Source organism: Nicotiana attenuata, chromosome 11, assembly GCF_001879085.1.
Source record: "Nicotiana attenuata strain UT chromosome 11, NIATTr2, whole genome shotgun sequence".
Lineage (NCBI taxonomy): Eukaryota > Viridiplantae > Streptophyta > Magnoliopsida > Solanales > Solanaceae > Nicotiana > Nicotiana attenuata.
The window spans coordinates 1,363,879-1,387,192 of record NC_031999.1 but is presented as its reverse complement, the minus strand read 5'-3'; the positions used below and the strand labels follow the sequence as shown (position 1 = coordinate 1,387,192).

At 37.7% G+C, this 23,314-nt stretch overlaps 1 protein-coding gene across 1 annotated transcript; it reads right to left on the bottom strand.

Moving 5' to 3' along the window:
* LOC109234008 (DNA-directed RNA polymerases II, IV and V subunit 11-like) lies at nt 18,198–23,083 on the bottom strand. Its single transcript, XM_019399826.1, has 5 exons — nt 22,946–23,083; nt 22,765–22,854; nt 22,583–22,661; nt 20,600–20,695; nt 18,198–18,571 (listed from the first exon to the last, which is right to left on the bottom strand). The coding sequence occupies exons 1-5, from the start codon at nt 22,996–22,998 to the stop codon at nt 18,539–18,541; spliced, it is 351 nt and encodes a 116-aa protein (XP_019255371.1). The 5' UTR covers nt 22,999–23,083; the 3' UTR covers nt 18,198–18,538.

Genomic DNA, 23,314 nt, shown 5'->3' with positions numbered 1-23,314 from the left:
TCCTGCTGAAAAAGCTGAAAAACATGTGAAAACCCTGTTTCGTGTCAGAGAAATTCAATTTGTAATTCGCAGTACAAAACTACGATCAATCTGAAATCTTGCCTATAAATAACGAGCGCGTTCGAGTTATTTTCAAAGCTTCAAAACAACCTATAATCGAGATTTTCCATAAAACCAAACTTCTCTTTAAGAAATGTCTCAACGACCCCTTCGTTGCCCAAAGTGCGACTGTGGAATCAAAAGCATGATGTACGATGAATGGGAAGAAGCTGGACGCCGCTACTGGGCGTGTATGAACAAGTTTTATAGGAAACCCGACGTACCTATATGCAATTTTAAGGTATGGATTGATGAACCATGTCACCAGAAATACTACAAAGACCAGGTGTATCATCTTCAAGATGTGTGTAATGGGCAGTGAGACAAAGAGCGCCAATCGAAGCAAGAAATTGAAGAGTTGAAGGCGAAGATCAAGGAGGTGGAAGAAGAGAAAAAGAAATTGGAAAGAAAGCTCGAGAGGATTAAGGAGAGAATACTAGGCGGTCGTAACTAAGCGATGACATTTACGTGTTGAGTGTTGTAGTGTATCTTCATGTTTCTTTTGTCAAGTGCTTTCATTAGTTGTACTAGTTGTTGTTGTGTTAGGTTTGTAAGGTTTATGTTTGAGTTGTACTGTTTAAGTAAAATTCCTGTTCAAACGCAATTAAATAAAAATTATTGTTAAAAGATAGTTGTTACTATTATTTACATAAAGCACTATTTACAGAAAGTTAATGCATAAGAAAATCAGTGTGTGCCGCAGCCTGTGTGCTTCAGTGATGCTGCTGGCCTAAGTCGCATGCCCTGTCGCCCGGGCACACTATCTGGATCATCATCATCAAGCCACCTCTTTATGTGAGGATGTACAGCAGCATCAACACCACAACTGGCAGGGTCGGAAGAATAGGCCGTCGTGCCGTCAGCAACCTACAAAACAAGAAGTAATCTTAGCATGTGTAAATGTATTATTTTATGAAAATGTATTATTATCTTAACCTACAGAATGCACTATTATTTTAAGTAAGAAAATATTTTCTCACCATGGTCTCGTCGACCTCCTGGATATATGTATCGATGGTGTGCTCATTACCGCATGTAGTGTCCTCAAAGATGGGCTGGGACGAAGACTGCATAAGAAAGTAACAATTAATTAATTGCAGCGATTTAAGGAAAAGAAAATAAATTGAAATATTAAAGTAATACAAACATACCGCCGCCTGTGGTAGATTCACATGAACTGCCGGGGACGATGGATAACTCAACCTGCGCCCGCCATCCACGTCCCGGGCCGGCCGATCCTCAGTTGCGGTAGATGGGCATGCGAAGTACTGATCTACATCCCCGTCGAATGTACCCATGATCGACAATGCTCCTGACGAGGTGACCTGCGATGCTGGCAAAGATAGCTGAAGGCTATATGAAGGCATGCTGCTGGAAGGCTCATCTGCATGAGGGATATAACCCTGCTGATCATCTCCAAAGCCCCCAACTCCGAACTCCGCGTCGTGTCCATCGGCAGGTGGGTCGACAGGTACCTCAACGCCCCCTTGCTGACCACCTCCTCGCCGTCCCCTACGACCCCGTGGGGCACCCCTGCCTGGTGGGGGACCCCTCACTGGTGCCCTACCCCTGGCTCGTGGGACTGGCCTACCCCGCTGGTAGGCCTCTGGAGCCACATACTGAGGCTCATGGTCTAACCTCTCAGCATCTCTCGCTCAGCTCGGTCCTCCCAATAAGCTATCTGCTGCTGTAGCCATCCAATATACTGCCGGTCCATGTTCGGACGGTCGTCCCGCTGATAGTGTGTAGGCTCCCATCCAGGCTCCCTCGGTATAGGCTGAGGATGGCCAAACTGTCGAAGCACACGCTCCGTGGCATGATACTCAACGTAATCCCAGAAAATCAATGGGACGGAGGTGCTCCAAATCAGCCGGTCGACTGAGCAAAAAGCGGGTAGCTGACCAAGCAACTCGATGTTGTATGGCATCCAGATGAACTACCAATAGTAACAAAAAAATGAGTACGCAAAACACAACTCAATTTAAAACAACCAAGTGTAGGTACATATTTACCTGTCCGTCCACCAACATATCTAACACATCCCTAAGAAGGGGGAGATTATGATGAGCATCCGTCCCTCGGTAGGTCCCACGCCGGAGAATCCACCTGATAGCTAGAGGGAGAAGCGGATAATCCTCACCGGGCGGGAGTAGTGGTAGAGGTGGCTGCAACGGCATGATCCGCTGCCAGGCCCAAACCTAAGATAAAATGTTGATGTAAATTTATGAGTCATTTCACGATATAGAATTTGGGGTAACGAACAATGTATTCGAAAATATTTTGCACCTGTAGGAGGGGCAGAAAACCACATATATCAACCGCTGGACCTACGCTCGCCTGGCACATGCTCCTATATAGATACGCCGGAACAGTAGCACCCCAGCTGTACTGTGGTAGCTCATCCAGCTGCTCAAGACAATGGAGAAAGCGCATACTCACTTTACTCCCCGAAGTGTCCGGGAACAAGACACACCCGAAAAGCAGGAGCAACGCCAACCCAGTGTACCTCTGAATCCAAAGATGGTCCGTCTCGTGGGTAATATCTGGGTGCAAATACGCCATCTGATCTCTAATGAATGACAAAGCCACGCGACTGCCACCCCGGTCACCCTGAGGTCTAGAACCAGTCAACTGCCCCATCATGTCCGCCAACTGTGCACGAGTCATCCCTCTCCGGTGGTGGGGCAGTGCGAAGGCGCGTCCCTCTACGCGCAGTCCGTATAAAACCTGGACATCCTGCAGCGTGATGGTGGCCTCTCCAGTGGGCAAGTGAAATGTATGCGTCTCCGGTCGCCACGCTCTACCAAGGCCGTGATGAGCGACCAATCAAGCTGCATCCGTCCAAGCTCAAAAATGGTATATAATCCCGTAGTCTGGAGGCTCTCTACTACGCCTTCATGGAAAGGATGCTCGGCAATAAACTCCCACAAATCATCAGGCCTCCTGGGGCGGAGAGCCTGCATCGATAGCTGTCCCTTCCAAACATAGGAGGACCTATGGTCGCCCTGCAGCACTAGTAGCTGATCCTCGGCAGGTCCAGGATGCGCAGGCGGAGGAAACGCCATGTCGGCTACTATTATGCGTCTCAATTTCAACATTTTTAGAATTTTGTTAACTTAATAAATTAAAATATTAAATTTTTGTAATTGGAGATAATAGTTATGTATGGGTTCCAGGCTTGATTTTTGAGGCCCGGTACCACCGAATAATCCTTAATTATTATGCGTCTCAATTTCAATATTTTTAGAATTTTGTTAACTTAATAAATTAAATTATAATTTTTTGTAATTGGAGATAATAGTTATGTATGGGTTCTAGGCTTGATTTTTGAGGCCTTTAACCTAATAAATTAAATTATAATTTTTTGTAATTGGAGATAATAGTTATGTATGGGTTCCAGGCTTGATTTTTGTGGCCCGGTACCACCGAATAATCCTTAATTATTATGCGTCTCAATTTCAACATTTTTAGAATTTTGTTAACTTAATAAATTAAATTATAAATTTTTGTAATTTGAGATAATAGTTATGTTTGGGTTCCAGGCTTGGTTTTTGAGGCCCGGTACCACCGAATAATCCTTAATTATTATGCGTCTCAATTTCAATATTTTTAAAATTTTGTTAACTTAATAAATTAAATTATAATTTTTTGTAATTGGAAATAATAGTTATGTATGGGTTCCAGGCTTGATTTTTGAGGCACGGTACCACCGAATAATCCTTAATTATTATGCGTCTCAATTTCAACATTTTTAGAATTTTGTTAACTTAATAAATTAAATTATAAATTTTTGTAATTAGAGATATGTCACGACCCATTTCCCACCCGGTCGTGATGGCGCCTCTCGTGAAGACAAGGCCAGCCAACAGAAACAATCAACATTTGCTTTTAACATTTTCTTAGCATAAACAGGTTTAATCCATAAATACTGGTTAATCACACGCGCGGAAATAAACGTAACATAACGGGAAACAACCATCCCAAACTCAGCCCGATGATCGGGGTGTCACAAGTCACGAGCTACTACAGAGTTGATGAAAAATATACTACAAGTCTGGAAAACATAGTCTGAAGATGAATAAAATATGCGGAAGATAAGGAAGAAATGGGGCTGTGGACGTCGACAGCTACCTCGTCTCTCCTGGCCCGCCTGATCTGGAAGGAAATCAGCGCTCAGGTACGTACTCAGCGGTGCCTGTCTCTGCACACATGGTGCAGGAAGTAATGTGAGTACTCCGACCCAGTGAGCAATAAAATTAAATAACGACTGAGAACATAAAATCCACAAGGGCACAAATAATGCTATCTCAAGCAGCAACTTCAGAATAATAGTAGAAACCAGTGAAAAACAATAAGAAAAACCTTTTTTTTGAAAACAGTTAAACATCAATTATACTCAATCAGTAAGTCAGCAATTGTTGACTTACCGGTCAGCCATTGTTACCTAACCAACGCGTACTCCAGTGTCATTGTTACCACTGGTCGATCATAGTTACCTGTCTGGTCAGTCATTGTTACCTGACCAATCATATTTAACAGTGTCATTGTTACCACTGTTCAATATTAAATCACTCTAGATGGGTACCCGCGCTCACTGTGGGTGTGCAGACTCCGGAGGGGCTCCTACAGCCCAAGCGCTATCAACAAGGCCTGAAAGCCTGAACAATATCAATACGAGGCCTGAAAGCCTCCTCACCTCACTCATCATGCCCTCACACAAGGCCCTCGGCCTTAATCAGTCCAGAAATAGTCAACAGCCCCTCGGGCAACAGCAAAGCAATCATACTCAGCTCAAACAATAGTTCAAATATCAGTTTAAAACTCCAAGTTTGAGTAAATATGGCTGAGTTCAAGAAACAGTGTAAATCACATGGACTGAGTTCAAATAATATTTCTAACAGTGAGGAAAACAGTGATGATAGTTCATAAAGAGTTCAAACAGTCGGCAATAAGCCACAAATATGGCAATAAGCCCAAATCATGGTGAAAACAACAAGTCATTGCTAATACGCGGTAAAATATCATCCGGACTGGACCAAGTCACAGTCCCCAATAGTATATGACCCCGCTATCGTCATGGAACGCGTGTCTCAACTCAACATAGCACCAAGTTGTGCAAATCCGGGGTTTCAAACCCTCAAAACATCATTTAAAGTCATTACTCACCTCTAGTCGGCCGATAACCTAGCTCGCCAAGCCTTTTCCTCTCGAATCGACCTCCTCGCGCGAGGATCTGACCAAAACCACAAAGGATACGTCACAATAGGCTAACAAATCGTAACCCAATCGAAAAGGCTCGAAAAACACCAAAATCACGAAGTTGGCAAAACCCGAGCCCCGGGCCCACTTCTCGAAAAATTATGAAATTTACATCACCGGATTCCTCGTCTCGCCACGAGTCCATACATATCAAATTCATCAAAATCGGAGTTCAAATGCCCCNTACCACCGAATAATCCTTAATTATTATGCGTCTCAATTTCAACATTTTTAGAATTTTGTTAACTTAATAAATTAAATTATAATTTTTTGTAATTGGAGATAATAGTTATGTATGGGTTCCAGGCTTGATTTTTGAGGCCCGGTACCACCGAATAATCCTTAATTATTATGCGTCTCAATTTCAACATTTTTAGAATTTTGTTAACTTAATAAATTAAATTATAAATTTTTGTAATTGGCGATAATAGTTATGTATGGGTTCCAGGCTTGAGGCCCGGTACCACCGAATAATCCTTAATTATTATGCGTCTCAATTTCAACATTTTTAAAAATTTGTTAACTTAATAAATTAAATTATAATGTTTTGTAATTGGAGATAATAGTTATGTATGGGTTCCAGGCTTGATTTTTTAGGCTCGGTACCACCGAATAAACCTTAATTATTATGCGTCTCAGTTTCAATATTTTTAGAATTTTGTTAGCTACTGAGATTCTACGCTAAAAGGCTCTACATTTTACTACGCTAAAAGGCTCTATATTTTACTTCGCTAAAAGATACTATATTTTACTACGCTATAAGGCTCTACAATATGAACATAACATTAACAATACAAATAAACAAAATAAATAATATTATTTAACAATACAAATTATTTATCAAATTTTAATACAAATTATATAAGAATACAAATTATTTATCAGTTTTAAGCATTTTTGGTCACAAACATAACATAAATTCGGGTATATAAATCAAATATAACACAAACAATCCGGTAGCATTTTTGGTCACAAACATAACATAAATTCGAGTATCAAATAAATCAATCCGGGTATATAAAAGATACAAAATTAAACACAAACATAACATAAATTCACATGGAAACATGCTAAACAATACTAATATGCATGACTATACGAGTTTCGGCATAAACTAAGTTGAAATACCTCGATGTAAATTTTTTGAATATTGTTGAAATTGAATTTTTGCACTCGAAACACGGTATCCAAAGCTTTTTTTGTATGTGGGACCTACACGCCTTGCTCTTTATGGGAGGGGTGGGCCCGAAAGTTTTTTTTTTAATAAAACGGGGGGTGGGGGACAGAAAGGAGCTCTTGAGTTTGTTTTTTAATGGAGGGGGGCTGGAATGTCGGGGAAGATGGAAGAAGAAGAGCTTATTTAATTAAGGCAATTCTCAGTATAGTACTGCGAATTGAGGCAATTCGCAGTATAGCACTGCGAATTGCCTTTATTAAATAAGGCTGGGCCCAACTATTACATTAAACGCTGTGTTTTTGTCAAAAAAAACAAAAAAAAATACTTCTCAGTATGATACTGTGAATTGTTTTAACGGCAAAATTTCCGTTAACCCGATTCGTAGTATAGTACTGCGAAATACTCATTTTTGTGACTTTTTTTTTTAAAACATTAAAAGCGTACTTTGTGTCTAAAAAATCATTAATTAAGTTTCGGACTCGCATTCTTGTACTCTAGTGCAAATTCTAACCCTTGATTGACAATTGAATAAAGGCTAAATGTGTTTTGCCATTTTAATTGACAACTTCACTCTGGAAATTTCTTCATTCTCTAACATAACATGAAATTCGCAATAAAATGAAAATTAGACATCTTGAAAATATAAACCTTATACGTGTCAAAAAATTCTTTTATTCATAATATGATGATTATTTAATCTAAAATTTTCTTTGTCAGAAGCAATATATTGCATTCCTTATGCTTTCTAACAATCCTTTAGATTAAGATTACATGTGATCATAAAATCTTAATTCCACTTTCTGATTGATAAACTGATTCATGAGAACACAAATTACACTTATTAAGAAATACCTAAAAACCTAAAGCACATGGGAAAAGAATTCATGAAAAAGAAAACTCATTTACCCACAAAAGTCTGAAGTATTTAGAATTCTTAATAAGAGAATACATCAATTATAGCAATTGGCATATGTCTATTGAGTTTAATATTAATCCTAAAAATTAGCAAGCCTAAACATTTCCAGGTCTTCTATCTTTTGTTTTTATTTGAACTTTAATTAAATTGTTGGTGTCACCAATTTTAATGGAATAAAGTTGCATTTGGAATATATAACTTTGCTTTAGGTAACAAGCTTTATTTGCTTTTCCTTCCACGTGGCGCGTGAATAGACAATCATATATATGAATGATTAACAAATGAGCAAAGCATATGTGAGAACAAAAACTGAACAATAAGTTGTTATCAACACAATTTCAACCACAAAAAGGTCAAGGAATAGAATTTCAAAAAGGAGTCACGGTCTTATTTAATCTGTCATGTATTAATAATAATAAATAAATAAAAAAGACAAACTATTAATTATTCAAACTAGCTGAGCTGTGCATATGTAATAGAAATTTCACACGATTAGAAAGTTTATTCAAAACAAATTCCTTTTTCATCAGTTTCGATTACTTTAATTCTCCTAGTTATTCACCCAGTCGTCTCATAAACTTGAAGGCCTTATCTGTTTGAGCCATTAAACCTCAATTAAATAATTGAGAAATGTATATTTCTAACTGCTTTTAAAAATAATAGCCAAAAAATATATATCTTTTATATATATGTGTGTTATATACAAAAATATCTATATATTTCTTATACTACATTTTTTGGCTAGCGATACAATTAGTTCTAGCCGACGGGTGAATAATTTGCCAATTGATGCATGGACGCCATGTACTCAATCTTGGACTTCTCAAACTTTGTTCTCACGGCCCATTTTATGTTACTTTGGACCACTATTGGTAATAGTGGTTGAGAGAGTTTCTCTAATACCACTAGGTCAAGGGTTCAAGGCCGATAGTAAAGGAAGAAGATAAGGAAAAAAAGTGAGGTATTCTAAAATACCTCTTTTTTATTTTTATTTTTTTCTAAAATTATTTTATGTCCTCTATAACATAGGAGTGCTTTTCTAAAAGACCAACTTTTTCAAAAATTGTAAAAAGAAATGTTGAATTAAAGCAGCACTTTAGTCATGACAGCAAGATGAAAGTCTAAAATCTTGACCCTTATGAATATATATAGAACTTATAGTGTGTATATATTGTAAAAAGGAAAAGTTTTATAATGTTGAAATTATATAAGAGGGAGTATTATTTATAGAAGAAATGTAGAGATTTGTTTTGACACAGTTACCCACAAAAATAAAACAATTTATCTTTGTCTACCCATTTATTTTCCTACCCATAAACTAATTACATTTCCTACCCATAGTAGGTTTTGTGGAGAATTTTTTCTTTATTCTCCAATTCTTTTTTATTTCTATGCTTCTTTTCTTTTCTTTTTTCTTTTTTTTTTTTATTTTCTCGTTTTCTTCTTATTTTTTTTCTTTTTTCCTTTTCTAATTTCATTTAACTTCTTCTTTTTTAATATTCTTTTTCTTCATAATCTAATTTCATTTACTGTTTTCACTATTTTTTATTATTCTTTTTTTTATATTATTACTAAAGAAAAATCAAATTGTGTACCAATTAAATGTAGCTAATACAACCAAAAAAATATTAACTAATATGATACCATATAGTATATAGCTATACCAACAGGGTATACAATTGTACGCAAAGAGTTAAAAAAATTTAATTCAATTATTAAACTGAAATAATATCAGTTGTCAATAAAAAATTTAAAAAATTCTAAAAGGATCTAATTGTAAAAGTATACCGTTACATCATATAGCATACTATAATTTTTTATTTTCTTTTTGCATTTTCAATTTGCCCCTCACACTGGGTAAAAGCTTAAAACACATTAAAAGGGAAAAGGCAAGTGAATTTACGGGTAATAAGTATACTACTATAGTATATTGTATACTATTACAGCATATTGTTACAATATCTTGCATATTATTATAGTATACCATAACAATATATTGTATACTATAATAGTATATTGTTGCAATATAACTATATACTCCTATAGTATATTAGTATACTGTAGCGGTATACTGTTTTGTAAACTATAATAGTATACTGTTGCAGTATAGCTATATACTCCTACAACATATTGTATACCGTAGCGGTATATTGTAGCTGTGTTCTTCTTTGATTTTCAACTGAAAATTTCGATCTCAATCACCTCAAACCAGCTCCAAATGCTATCAAATTTCAGTATGAACTTCCAGAAGGTACTATAAGCAATATTTAGCAGCACCCACTTTGAATCAAACAAGAAATCTTCAAAAATAAAATTGAGCTTCAAGCCCAACAATGGTGGATATTCTTAGTAATCCTTAATGGGAAGATTCTCAAAGGATGATATTAGCATGGGACCATGCAAATCAATTGGTGTTAGCTCAAAAAAAGTCAATTAATGTGGCTCTGCGTCTGGGGTTGAGTCAAAAACCCATGTAAAGTTTTTTTCCCAGAAAGTCGATAAAGAGGATGATTGCCTCTAACTATTCTGTTGTTGACTTAGTAGCATCTGGTTCTTCAGGGTCGCTAATTATATGTGGATTCTTGGAGTCTTCCTATTTCGTCAATTGAGGGGTCTAGATTGCAGATGAACCTTATTGCTTTGATATTATTCATCGCTTCCATCTTTGGCAAAGCAACGACTGAAATTAGGGAGTAAATAGTTTGGGCCCCATGAGTAGGAGTAGTAAAAAATGTGGGCCTGGGCATTGAAGGGTAAGTAAATGGGAAATTACCAGCTATGTCCATTTATAAGTAGTTCATTACAAAAATTGGCCAATGGATAAAATATTATTAATATTAGCCAAATTAGCCAATTAGCTATTTGTAGCAAAAAAATATCAAATTTTTCGCTTTGTTTTGAGTGGGTGTTATTAGAATATATTGGGCACAAATTAAGGAGCTTAAATCTCAGTTTTGGGATGATTTGGTGAAGTTTTGAGGTGGTTTGAATTAAAAATTCGAAGTAAAAGCTGAACAGAAAAAAATGATATGTGTATCACACTGTGTATCATTTGTGTATCACATATGTATCATGTTTGTATCTATTGTGTATCACATGTATATCCATGTATACCTGTGTGTGAGATACATGCGTGATACATGTTTGATACATGTGCGCAGAAGACTTTTTTGAACTCGATTTAATTACGAATTTTGATACAAAACCAGTCCAAATCGCCTCCAATCTTCCTCAAATTTTGTATATTGACTTATCTATATATTTTCAATGAATTTCAACTATACCCATTGAAAAAGTTCCTTTTTTAATTAGATTTTTGGAATATTGTATAGATTTTTGTATTTCATCACCTTATTTGCTACCCCATCCATGAAATTTCCTTTCCTTCTTGTATCTAATGTTGCTAATCACGCTTAAAATATGAAAGGTGATTTTTGCATGTGATTCTTTGATAGAAAGAACCCTATCATTTGGTTTTTCAATTTTTATTGGCTAGTTTTGGTAAGTCTATGACTAATGGCTAGAGGTTGGTAAGTTAAGATTTATTTGGGACATTTGTGTAAGTTTTCCGTAAATAGTTTAGAATTAATGGGTATAAAATGAAATTTTCTCATTAAAGAAAACCTTGTTTCCAAGAAAGAGTGTTACCTTTTAGGGAAAGAATTCAAACTACTATAGAATTTCTTTGATATGACTAGCTTTAACATCGGCTTATATTGTTATTCATAAGAAAATATTTTCTCGATATTTAATCTAACCAAATAAAGAAAAGTTGGAATTTGTTACCTTTGTTCACGTTAAAAATTTGTGTTTATTTGTATCAAATGTCCTCTATAACATAGGAGTGCTTTTCTAAAAGACCAACTTTTTCAGAAATTGTAAGAAGAATGTTGAATTCAAGAAGCACTTTAGTCATGACAGCAAGATGAAAGTCTAAAATCTTGACCCTTATGAATATATATAGAACGTATAGTGTGTATATATTGTAAAAAGGAGAAGTTTTATAATGTTGAAATTATATAAGAGGGAGTATTATTTATAGAAGAAATGTAGAGATTTCTTTTAGTAGAAAAAGAAAACCTTGTTTCCAAGAAAGTGTGTTACCTTTTAGGGAAAGAATTCAAACTACTATAGAATTTCTTTGATATGACTAGCTTTAACATCGGCTTATATTGTTATTCATAAAGAAAATATTTTCTCGATATTTAATCTAACCAAATAAAGAAAAGTTGGAATTTGTTACCTTTGTTCACGTTAAAAATTTGTGTTTATTTGTATCAAATGTCATATGGTGCAAATTGTAGCATTGTAATAGACTAGTGAATTTGCTTTCATAGGATAGTGAAATACACATCGGTAAAATTTACACCAATTCAATAAATACATTACACATGTTTTTACAAATATGATTATGTCACGATCTCAGTTCGCCCTCCGTGAACTATCGTGACGGCACCTATTCTCTACGACTAGGTAAGCCTAACAAATTGCGAAAAAAGAAACAACAGAATAAAACTAGCCAAAAAAACTGCGGAATAACATAATGAAACATTTATGATGCCGCTCGGCATATACAATACAACTCTCAAACTGAAACTACATTTCCCAAAACCCGGAATCTCATGAAATCACAAGCTGTGGAATAACTACAGTGTTCTAACTCTAGAGTGTCTAAACAAAGGAAAAGTACAGAAGGGCTATAACTAAAAGAGAGTAGATAGGGACTCCTTGGTCTGCGAACGCGGTAGATATACCTCAAAGTCTCTAGAGATCGCCTTGCCTCGCTAATGATATGGCTGAGTCAATATACCTGGATCTGCACACGGGAAAATATGTGCAGGAAACGGCATGAGTACACCACAGCGGTACCCAGTAAGTGCAAGCCTAACCTCGGTCGGGTAGTGACGAGGAAGGTCAGGGCCCTACCGGTTATCAATATATAAAACAAAGTAAGACAGTGTAAGGTGTAACAGTATGTGGTTGCTCTTAGTGGTTTTGAGACCAGAGCCAATTTATTATTGCTCAGCATGGTAGATTTTGATGTTATCTTGGGCATGGCCTGGTTGTCGCCCCATTATGCTATTCTTGATTGTCATGCCAAAACCGTGAGGTTGGCTATGCCAGGTGTACCGCGAGTAGAGTGGAGGGGTACCTTAGATCATACTTCCAGCAGAGTTATTTCGTTCCTTAAGGCTCAGCGTATGGTTGAGAAGGGGTGTGACGCTTATCTAGCTTATATGAGAGATGTCAGTATTGATACCCCTACAGTTGATTCAGTCCCAGTAGTACGGGATTTCTCTGATGTGTTTCCAGCTGACCTTCCGGGCATGCCGCCCGATAGAGATATTGATTTTAGCATTGATCTGTTGTCGGGAAATCATCCCATTTCTATTCCTCCGTACCGTATGGCTCCTCCTGAGTTGAAGGAGTTGAATGAGCAGTTACAGGAATTGCTTGATAAGGGTTTCATTCGGCCCAGTGTATCACCAGAAGGGTGCTCCGTTCCAGTGGACGGAAGAGTATGAGGCGAGCTTTCAGAAGCTCAAGACAACTTAGACTACAGCCCCAGTTTTGATATTGTCTACAAGTTCGGGGTCTTATACTGTCTATTATGATGCCTCGAGGATTGGTCTTGGAGCGGTATTGATGCAGGACGGTAGGGTGATTACCTACGCGTCCAGACAGTTGAAGGTACATGAGAAGAATTATCTTGTCCATGATCTCGAGTTAGCTGCTATTGTTCACGCCTTGAAGATCTGGCGTCATTATTTGTACGGCGTGCCTTGTGAGATTTAAACTGATCACCGGAGTTTGCAGCATCTGTTCAAGCAGAAGGATTTTAATTTGCGCCAGAGGAGATGGCTAGAGCTGCTGAAGGACTATGATATCACTATCTTGTATCACCCGGGCAAGGCCAATATGGTGGCCGATGCCTTGAGTCGCCGGGTAGAGAGTTTGGGGAGTTTGGCTTATTTACCAACGGCAGAGAGGCCCATGGCGATGGATGTTCAGGCCTTAGCCAGCTAGTTTGTGAAATTGGATCTTTCGGAGTCCAGACGGGTTCTAGCTTGCGTGATTTCCCGGTCTTCCTTGTTTGATCGTATCCGGGAGCGTCAGTTTGATGACCCTCATTTGCTTGTCCTCAAGGATAAAGTTCTGCACGGTGATGCCAGAGATGTGACTATTGGTGATGATGGGGTATTGAGGATGCACGGTCTGAATTGTGTACCCAATGTTGATGGGCTTCGGGAGTTGATTTTGGAGGAGGCCCATAGTTCGCGTTATCCCATTCATCCGGGTGCCGCGAAGATGTACCAGGATTTGAGGCAGCACTATTGGTGGAGGCGGATGAAGAAAGACATAGTTGGATTTGTAGCTCGGTTCCTCAATTCTCAGTAGGTGAAGTATGAGCACCACAGACCGGGTGGGTTGCTTCAGCAGATAGAGATTCCGGGGTGGAAGTGGGAGCAGATCACCATGGACTTCGTAGCCGGGCTCCCACGGACTTTAAGAAAGTTCGATGCCATTTGGGTGATTGTGGATCAACTGACCAAGTCCGCGCACTTCATTCCTGTGTGTACTACCTATTTTTCAAAACGTTTGGTGGAGATTTATATCCGAGAGATTGTTCGTCTGCATGGTATTCCAGTTTCCATCATTTCAGATAGAGGTACTCAGTTCATATCACGATTCTGGAGGGTCGTACAACATGAGTTGGGTACTCGGGTGGAGTTGAGTACAGCATTTCACCCTCAGATGGACGGACAGTCCGAGCGCACTATTCAGATTCTTGAGGATATGCTGCGTGCGTCTGTGATTGAGTTTAGAGGGTCTGGGATCAGTTCTTGCCATTGGCGGAGTTTGCCTACAACAACAGTTACCAGTCCAGTATTCAGATGGCACCGTACGAGGCTTTATATGGTAGGCGATGTAGATCCCCCGTGGGTTGGTTTGATCCGGGTGAGGCTAGATTATTGGTCACAGACTTGGTTCAGGATTCTTTGGAGAAGGTTAAGATGATTCAGGATAGACTCTGTACAGCCCAGTCCAGACAGAAGAGTTACACGGACCGGAAGGTTCGTGATGTTTCCTATATGGTTGGAGAGCGGGTTCTGCTTCGGGTTTCGCCTATGAAGGGCGTTATGAGATTTGTGAAGAAAGGGAAGTTGAGTCTGAGGTTTATTGGTCCTTTTGAGATATTGCGGCATGTTGGGGAGGTTGCTTATGAGCTTGCCTTACCTCCCAGCTTGGCTCATCCGGTGTTCCATGTTTCGATGCTCCGGAAGTATCACGGTCCGTCGCACGTGTTGGATTTCAGTTCAGTCCAGTTGGACAAGGGTCTACCTTATGTTGAGGAGCCGGAGGCAATATTGGACAGGCAGGTTCGGAAGCTGAGGTCAAAGAACATTGCATCAGTGAAGGTTCAGTGGCGGGGTTAGCCGGTCGAGGAGGCGAACTGGGAGACCGAGCAGGATATGCGCAGCCGTTACCCTCATCTTTTCACTACTTCAGATTTGGGCCATTTGGAGTCGAGTACTCGTGGCAAAAGCGTGGTTTCGAGTTGATTTTGAGCCGGTTCGAGGTAAGTGGCTTGTCTAATCTTGTGTGGGGGACATTCCCCCTAGGATTTGGTATTGTTGTTATATGAATGTCATGTACGTGAGGTGACGAGTGCGTACACGTGCTAATTGTTGGAAACCCATTTTTCATTAAGTAAATTAACTGTGTTTCTTTCTTCTTGAACATTACTTGTATTTTAAGCCTACGGCGTAGTTTAGGGAAGCATGCTTAAGTGTATTAATTGTCCTATCTACTTAAACTGTTTATGTGAACTCTGTGCAGCATGTTAGGTTAGAATTACCTGTCTATTTGGATATTAATTGGTTTGAGTTGATTATCCTTGTGTTGTTGCTGCGTATTTACATTTGGGGGCTACAGGACGGTGTCCTGGTAGATCCCAGGTTGCTGGATATCTACATTTGGGGGCTACAGGACGATATCCTGGTAGATCCCCGGTTGCTATCTCTGTGTTGAGTTGTACTCTTTCTGCGATATTTTCTCTGTTGTAATTGTTGTTATTCTTACCATTATACTATGTTAGTTCATATTGTTTCATCCTTGAATGAAATTATGGACTCTTTCCTTGATATTGTTGTCTTTTTATTTTGGGACTACGGATGAGTATTCCGGTAGATCCCTCACATATATTTATTTTGACGGTAGTGCGGGATACCAAGAGATCCCCAGCACATATATTGAGGATACCAAGAGATCCTCGGGATACCAAGAGATCCCCAGCACATATATTGAGGATACCAAGAGATCATCGGGATACCAAGAGATCCTCGGGATACCAAGAGATCCCTAGCACATATATTGAGGATACTGAGAGATCCTCGGGATACCAAGAGATCCCTAGCACATATATTGAGGATACTGAGAGATCCCTGGGATACTGAGAGATCCCTGAGTATTTACTTTTGGGACTACGGGACGGGATCCCGGGAGATCCCCTGTCGATATTTATGTGTACTAGGTGCTGTCACGATAGTTCATGGAGGGCGAACTGGGGTCGTGACAGATTATCACTAACCATAGTTAATTAATACTACGCTCACCATTTATATCACTTAACTATGATAAATTAATAGAGTTTGATATAAACACATACCGTGAAATACCTCGTAGGATTAATACGCTTGTTCACATCGTTTCAAGTAACAGCTTGTTTGGATGGTTGTTCCCCGTTGTATCGTATTGTATTGTTATCCCAAGACAATGTTTGTTTTGATTGTTTTATTAAAATGGTTGTATTGCATTGTTAAATCCATTGTTTCGGAACAATGAAAAGTCCTCTTTTTTGAAACAACCGATTTGGTGTGGTGGGATTGTTTCCTATTTTTCTTTTCAATTATGCCCTAACTTATTACTCCCCAATTCTATTTTACCCTTTACCTTTTTTTCTATTTTAACTCCAAATCTCCAACCTATAACCTACTTTGTTTTCTTCAAGAACTTCTGCCACCAACATTAAAGATATTTTGCCGCCTTCTGTTTTATTTTTTCTCCTAATTTGCTTTTAACTCAATCCTAATTAGCTGTGCTCCTTCGTTTTGCCTTCTTCTGTCTCGCTCCTTTGTTCTGCTTTCTTAAGGTGTTTTGCCTTTTTCTGTTTTGTTTTTTAAAATTATTTTTATGCATAATTTTAATAAATTTAATATTTAAACAATTGAGGGTATTTTAACCAATTTATATGTTACAGTATAGTACGATACAGTCAAACCAAACAACAAAGTATTATTTAACAATAGCAAACAATACAATCTATCCAAACATTGTATTCATAAAACGATACGATACAATACAATACAATAAAATACATTACAAAACAACGGGAAACAATGATCCAAATAGAGTGTAAAGGAATGTGAATTTTCTCCTGCCTCATTCTAAAGGACAATTAAAATTATTTCTACAGTTGCCATTCTTGCGCACGATCACTCAAATACATACACAGAGAATGTGTTTGGTAGAAAATATTTTAGTCACTTACAGCAACCAAATACCAAAAAATAATTTTCTTGAAAAATATTTTATTAATAAGGAAAAACGACTTTCTTCCCATATGTTTTTCTCATAGAATCTATTTAAAGTAGTTTCTAGATGATTTCAGATATCTTTAAGATATACCAATATATGCAAAAATTTACATGCCATATTTGAACCAAACAGATTAAGATACTCCTATTAAAGATGAGACATCTACTTCATTTGCTTAGAAAAACATGAAGAGGGGTTAAGTTCACAAATGATCTTGAAAGAAGCTACTTTTGAACTTTTGATCTTTGGACAAGTCACTTGATCAATGGACAAAACTTTCACTTTTAACTTTGGTCAAAAGTTAAAGACCACCCCTTATTGTAGTTAAAATAGCACGAGCTAGCAGTTTTCGGACTGGTCATTCAAAAATATCCAGCGTTTGCAAAGTCATTAAAAAATAGCCATTATTTTGCTGCAACAGGGACCGGTCCAACATAATATATTGGAGATCGATGCACCTGTGTATGAACTTCCAGCATATTATGCTGGAACTTCAACACGCGGAAAGTTCCCGCATAATATACTGGAGATTGGAGCACCTGTGTATGAACTTCCAGCATATTATGCTGGAGTTCCAGTACACTTATGCTGGAACTCCATTATAATATGCTGGAGTTCCAGTATACTTATGATGGAACTTTATTATAATATACTGGAGTATTTTCCGGATTTTGAATAGTGTTTCCGTTCAGATCTATCTTTACATGAAAAGTAACTAAATTTCGATTACTTTTGAAATTATGGCTATTTTTTAAATGACCGCATGTAAATTTGGTTATTTTTGAATTTCTCCCTTTTTTGCTTGAGAAGTTCTCAAACTTCCGGCCTATCATTTTGGGCCATAAAACTCAATCTTGCCAATTGACACATGGACACTGCCCATTCAATCTTGGACTTGTTGAAATAACTTTTCCTGTTGATGGGAGGACATCAGTCACTCGCGGTCAAAGTGGTTGAGGAAGTTTTTCTAACACCACTAGGTCTCGAGTTCAAGACGGATATCTTCTAATGGGGAAAAGTGAGGTATTCTAAAATACCTCCTTTTATTAAATTTTTTCTCTAAAATTATTTTGTCCTCTATTAGATAGAAGTGCCTCAACAGTTGATTGTAGAAACTTGAAACTTCTTTAAAGTAAACAGTTAAGATAATTAAAAACCAAACTAAAACCAAATATAGATACAAAAAGTGTGCCAAAGGTGCCGATATCAACTTAGCTGATCACCTATAAGATTTACCAACATGCACAAGCGTTTCGAAACCTAAACTTTGAGGCATAAAGCAGACATTCAAAGTATAGCTTGTCAACACTGCAAGCAAATAGTTTAAACAAAGCATGGGCTAACCGCCCAAGACAAACTGTAGTTGTTAGTCCAACATACATATAGACGAAGATTCGACAAGACAAACTCCTAGCCTAGACAGAACTAAGAACTAGGAAACTGTACGAAGCACCATCGTTGAGAACCAAATATCACTGCCAAATAGATTAGTATTCCCTCGAGTGCTTGGCCAACTCGCCCTACAGTCAAGAAAATGAACTAAGCATTGTTAGTAGAACGAGCAGAGGAATGTTTCAAGCAAAAATCATTCGCTCATCACCATGTGAAAATGAAAATGCAAAAGCTGATGCATGGACAGAACCTGATACAAGCCATTAGAGTGAATCAAAGTTTAAGAGCTGGACACTACTGCCAGTTAGGAAGATATGTTAGCCCATCTATAAAGCTTCTTCTATGTGAAGAATTCACTCTCTAAATAGTAAGTAGGTCAGATATATGTAGGAGTATTTTCCCATAGAATTGACTAGACGGACCAGGGGTTTACAAAAACAAAATGGTGATACGGAAAACAACACAACCAAAAAAAAAAAAAGGAAGATAGCATCCGCTGGAAATGGTGTCTGATTCTGCAACAATAGAATCAGCTAGAGAGGTGAATCAGCAACCCCCTCTCCATGACCAAGCTGAGACTGGGCCACATCTAAAGATAATTTTTGGCTTGATTTGAAGCTTCTCTGGGATTATTTGCCAATGGGATTCCTATTCTAAATAGTGATAACAGGGTTAGGCTCACTCATATTCACTATTTTCACCCTGCTCATGTTTTTTAACAACACAAACAATTCGAGATTAGAGAATTAAAGATAAAAGCCAAAGAACTAATTTCACTCTAGATATCTTTCTACTAATATCCAAACTTCACTAAGCAAAGTTACCACTAATCTTCTCGAATCACATGTCAAGAACCTCGCATAAGGTTGTATCATAGCTTAATAGCCAAGGATACGTCTTAATCTTCTAACTCTAGAAACTCACCGAGTTAGAAGGCCTACATTAGTATCAGACTAGCCAGTGGCTCTTCCCCTGGCGACAGCTCCCATTCTCTCTCTATTTCGTCTCACTACTGCAACGAGATTCAACAAGCTCTCTTCGGTCTAAATCATGGTAGATCTAGAGATAAAATGATTGTTCTATTCAATCTTACTATTTATATGACTAGATTTTGAAGATTCTCATAGTTAAATGTTTTAGAAAACGCCAACAAAGAGGATTTTTCACCTATCCTCTTTCATCAATTTAACCTTTTCTTATGTTCTGTAATGGAGTCTATAAATGTTGTTTGTCTTTCCCATGACGTCGATGACCAAGGTAAAGCAAGTGGTGTGAAAACGACAACCACTTTTAGCTCTCAGTTTCAAAACCTTGGGGCTTTCTCTAGGGGTAATTGAGCAGCTTAAAGGACGGGGTAACTGTTCACAAATAAGTGGAGTCCTCCTTCAATAGCATTGGGGAAGGGAGAGAATGGCAACTGGTATTTTCTGTTTGTTCGAGGTTTTATGGATTTTTGGATCATTAGGCAGTAAAAAGGAAGACAATGTTGGCGCACGAAAAGGAGAGGAAAGAGAAAGGAGTTTCTTTGTGTGTGAGCTGTCCCGTCATGAATTTTCGGCCAGGAGAACGGTCATAGGACCTAGCTGTCCATTTTGAAAAGTATTAAGGAACTCTAGAAGAATAGGCATCACTTTACATTTTCTCATTTCAGCTTTTAAATTGAGTTTTTAAATCAGTGTCAACTGTCAAGTTCGAGGTGAGAAATTGAACAGCTTCAGTATAAATCTCAAGAAGGTAAAGAAGCTCGAACTCAATTCACTAGATGCTTTTAACACTCTGCATCCACCCCAGCATAGAACCATAATATTTCATACCAAAATAAAGAACACACTACATAAAAGATTTTTAATTGATGCTTCATCTTAAGTACTGAAGAACGGGAACCATAATAATCCAACCCAAAAAAAGAAAAGAAATGAAAAGAAGTATTGAAGAAGCATACAATCATTCAAGTAAAAAGTGAATGATTTTCCAAATATTTAAAACTTCCTAATATATTTTAAGTCTCTCGATTTGTTCTTATGACAATTGAACATTACTGAACATCTTGAAATCCGAAGTCAAAATGATGTCTGCAATAATGCTAGGAACAGATGATAGTACATAAACAAAGTCTACTTAAAACGAGCTAGACAAAAATTAAAAGATAACTGTACCTCGAACTGATTCTTCAGATGATCAAGTTCCTTATCAAGATCATTTATGGCCTGGTTATATGCCTGCATAGGTGAGGACTGACTTGTTGTTTGAATCTGCAAATCAACAGGTCAAATCCAGAGAGATTAAAGTGCATAAACAAACAAGATTGCAGTAGAACACCATAGTATCCAACAGACAAATTAGAAACACGTTGTACAGAGATTATATATAAGTTCACAAGGAATACAGTGCGAAGAGTCATGCGAGAAGACATGATTGCTTTAGCAGCAACTTTTTCAGGATATACACCCCTGAACAGGGAGAATATTACAAGCCAAATAAAGATTCTATTCTTCCAACATTACTGAGGTAAATACAACCTTGGGATCGTATAAACCAGCAAATCTGAAACATGAGTACATAATGAAGAGCTAATAAATCAAATAAGCGACTAATAAAAACTAAAATAAAACCTACAAATAAAAAATGCAACCAACAGCCAGACTGATAAATAAGTTAACAAAAAGTGAAAAACAGCATATACTGAATTAAAAAGAGGTGGTTAATTTAATTAGTAACTGTTCTAATCACCCTATAGCAAAAAGTTCAGTTGCTAGTCATACATGATTTGGGATAAGTCCGACCTACAACCTTAAGTCTTCTCCTGTCAAATGTAATACATCATTTTCCGCAGTCATCTAAAAATGAAATAAAGAAAGCACACGCGCGCACAAACACACATACAGAAACACACAGAGACCCACTCAAAATATTCCACTTAAATTTACCTCCTCTTTTGTTAGTTGTTACAGTCATATTCAAGGTGCAAGATAGCATAAGGGAAGTCTTGAAGCAAGAAAGCTTCAACAGGAAAATGATTCAAGTATCAGGAGGCAATAATGAAAAATTATTTAACCTTTTTAGTTCTCTCTTTAACTGTCAATAATTTGAGCTTTTTCCGCTACTCACTTCTCAGTTTGATATCTAAATTGGTCATTTTTGCAGAGGAATATCAACCAAAGCAATCAACTAGCTGGAAAACCATACACTAGGTACCTGAACTAGGCAAGCACTAAAAACACAACCATATTACTTTCCTTTTAGGCCCCAAAATTCCCCTTCCAATTTAGGAAACTAAATGCATGACACATCTTTCCAATGTTCCCATAGCTTTATTTTTCCACCCCATCAACTCAGCTTCTCAACCAACTCTTACATGCAATTGGAGCAGGCTTTTATCTAGTGAAATAGTGAATACAAACCCATCTTCCTCGTATTCATCCTTCTTCGCAAATGCTCACCGCATAGGCGGAGCCAGGAATTTATACAACGGGATCCAAAAATATAACAACTGGGATATGAACCTGTGACCTAAAGCAATTTCTGGACCCCCTTTGCCACTTCACAAGAATTTTCCTTATGTCAAGGGGATTCATCAGCTTGTTATAGCCAAAACACTAACTTTTACCTTATTATTTGCACAGTATAATTTTTCAACAAAGGAGACTAAATTGAACCCCCTTTCTTCAAGCTAGCTCCGCCGCGGGCATCACAACCATTCTTGCCGTTACTTATACATTTAGAATAGAACTAGCTTAACTCAAGCATCTTGCTATTCCTTTATGAGCAATATAACAAGCTATGACAATTCCTAGTTGCTACATGCCATTTTTCTAAATTTTCATACTCACAATTATCACATATAGTGCTATACGCAGTTTGTCTTACTTTTAAAGGCACTGCACTTTTTTCCTTTTTTGTGGATAGCCTAGAAATCCCGAGGGCCAGTGGCATAAGATCTGATACTCAATAGATAAAGGGCCCGCCTCTCTCCCCTTCTCTACTAAAATACCAGACTTTTGTCTGTGCGTAACCCACATTGTGCTCTTATCACTAGACCAAAGCCCCGGGGCTAAAAAAATTGTAATTATAGAGCTAAAAAGCACAAGAAACTGAAGAAACAGGTACAAAAGAAGAGAACAATACAGGGTACTACTAACCCTGAGCAAGATTTTGTACTGAAGAGGATGAGGCAACTTATACCCAGCGAATAGTACATTGTCATCCCTATGCAGTTGCCTGTTATTTTTTTCAAAAATCATGCAAATATTATCAAAAAATATGAAAAATTTAATGTACAAAAGAGAGCAAATCTATTCAGTCTAAAAGTTGTGTAATTTACATGCGAAGAATGTTGCCGATAGTGTGTTCCTCTCTTTCAACGGTGAATGTAGCTGCATTTATGATCTTTGTATCTCTCTCGTATGAAACCCTAAATAAAATTAGCAGTGAATTAAAAAAAATGAAATTAAAAGGGTGAGTGTATGCAATAACACTATGTAATAATCAGATAATAGAGTTACTTCTTAACGCCCTCTGGAACGACGAATCGTTCGTAACGATCTGGAGCATTCATTTTTCTCTCTTCTCCTTTCTTCTTCTTCTTTTTTTCTTCAACAATTCAATTCAATTCCTGAGAATTACAGTGAGCGACTATTAATTGGGCTGGATTCTGGACTTTATTGCCGAACTGGCCCAAACCAATATCAAATTGAGCTGATCCAACCCCATGGGCTCTAAGCCTCCGAGCTGGTAAAAATTGCACGGGCATCCTATTTGGTCGCCCCCATTTAATCTAGAGAAATTTTCATAAAACACTATCTTTTAGTGGTAATTAGCTATCTATAGATATCATTTGCTATATTACGGATTGTAGATACGTTTTCTGTCGT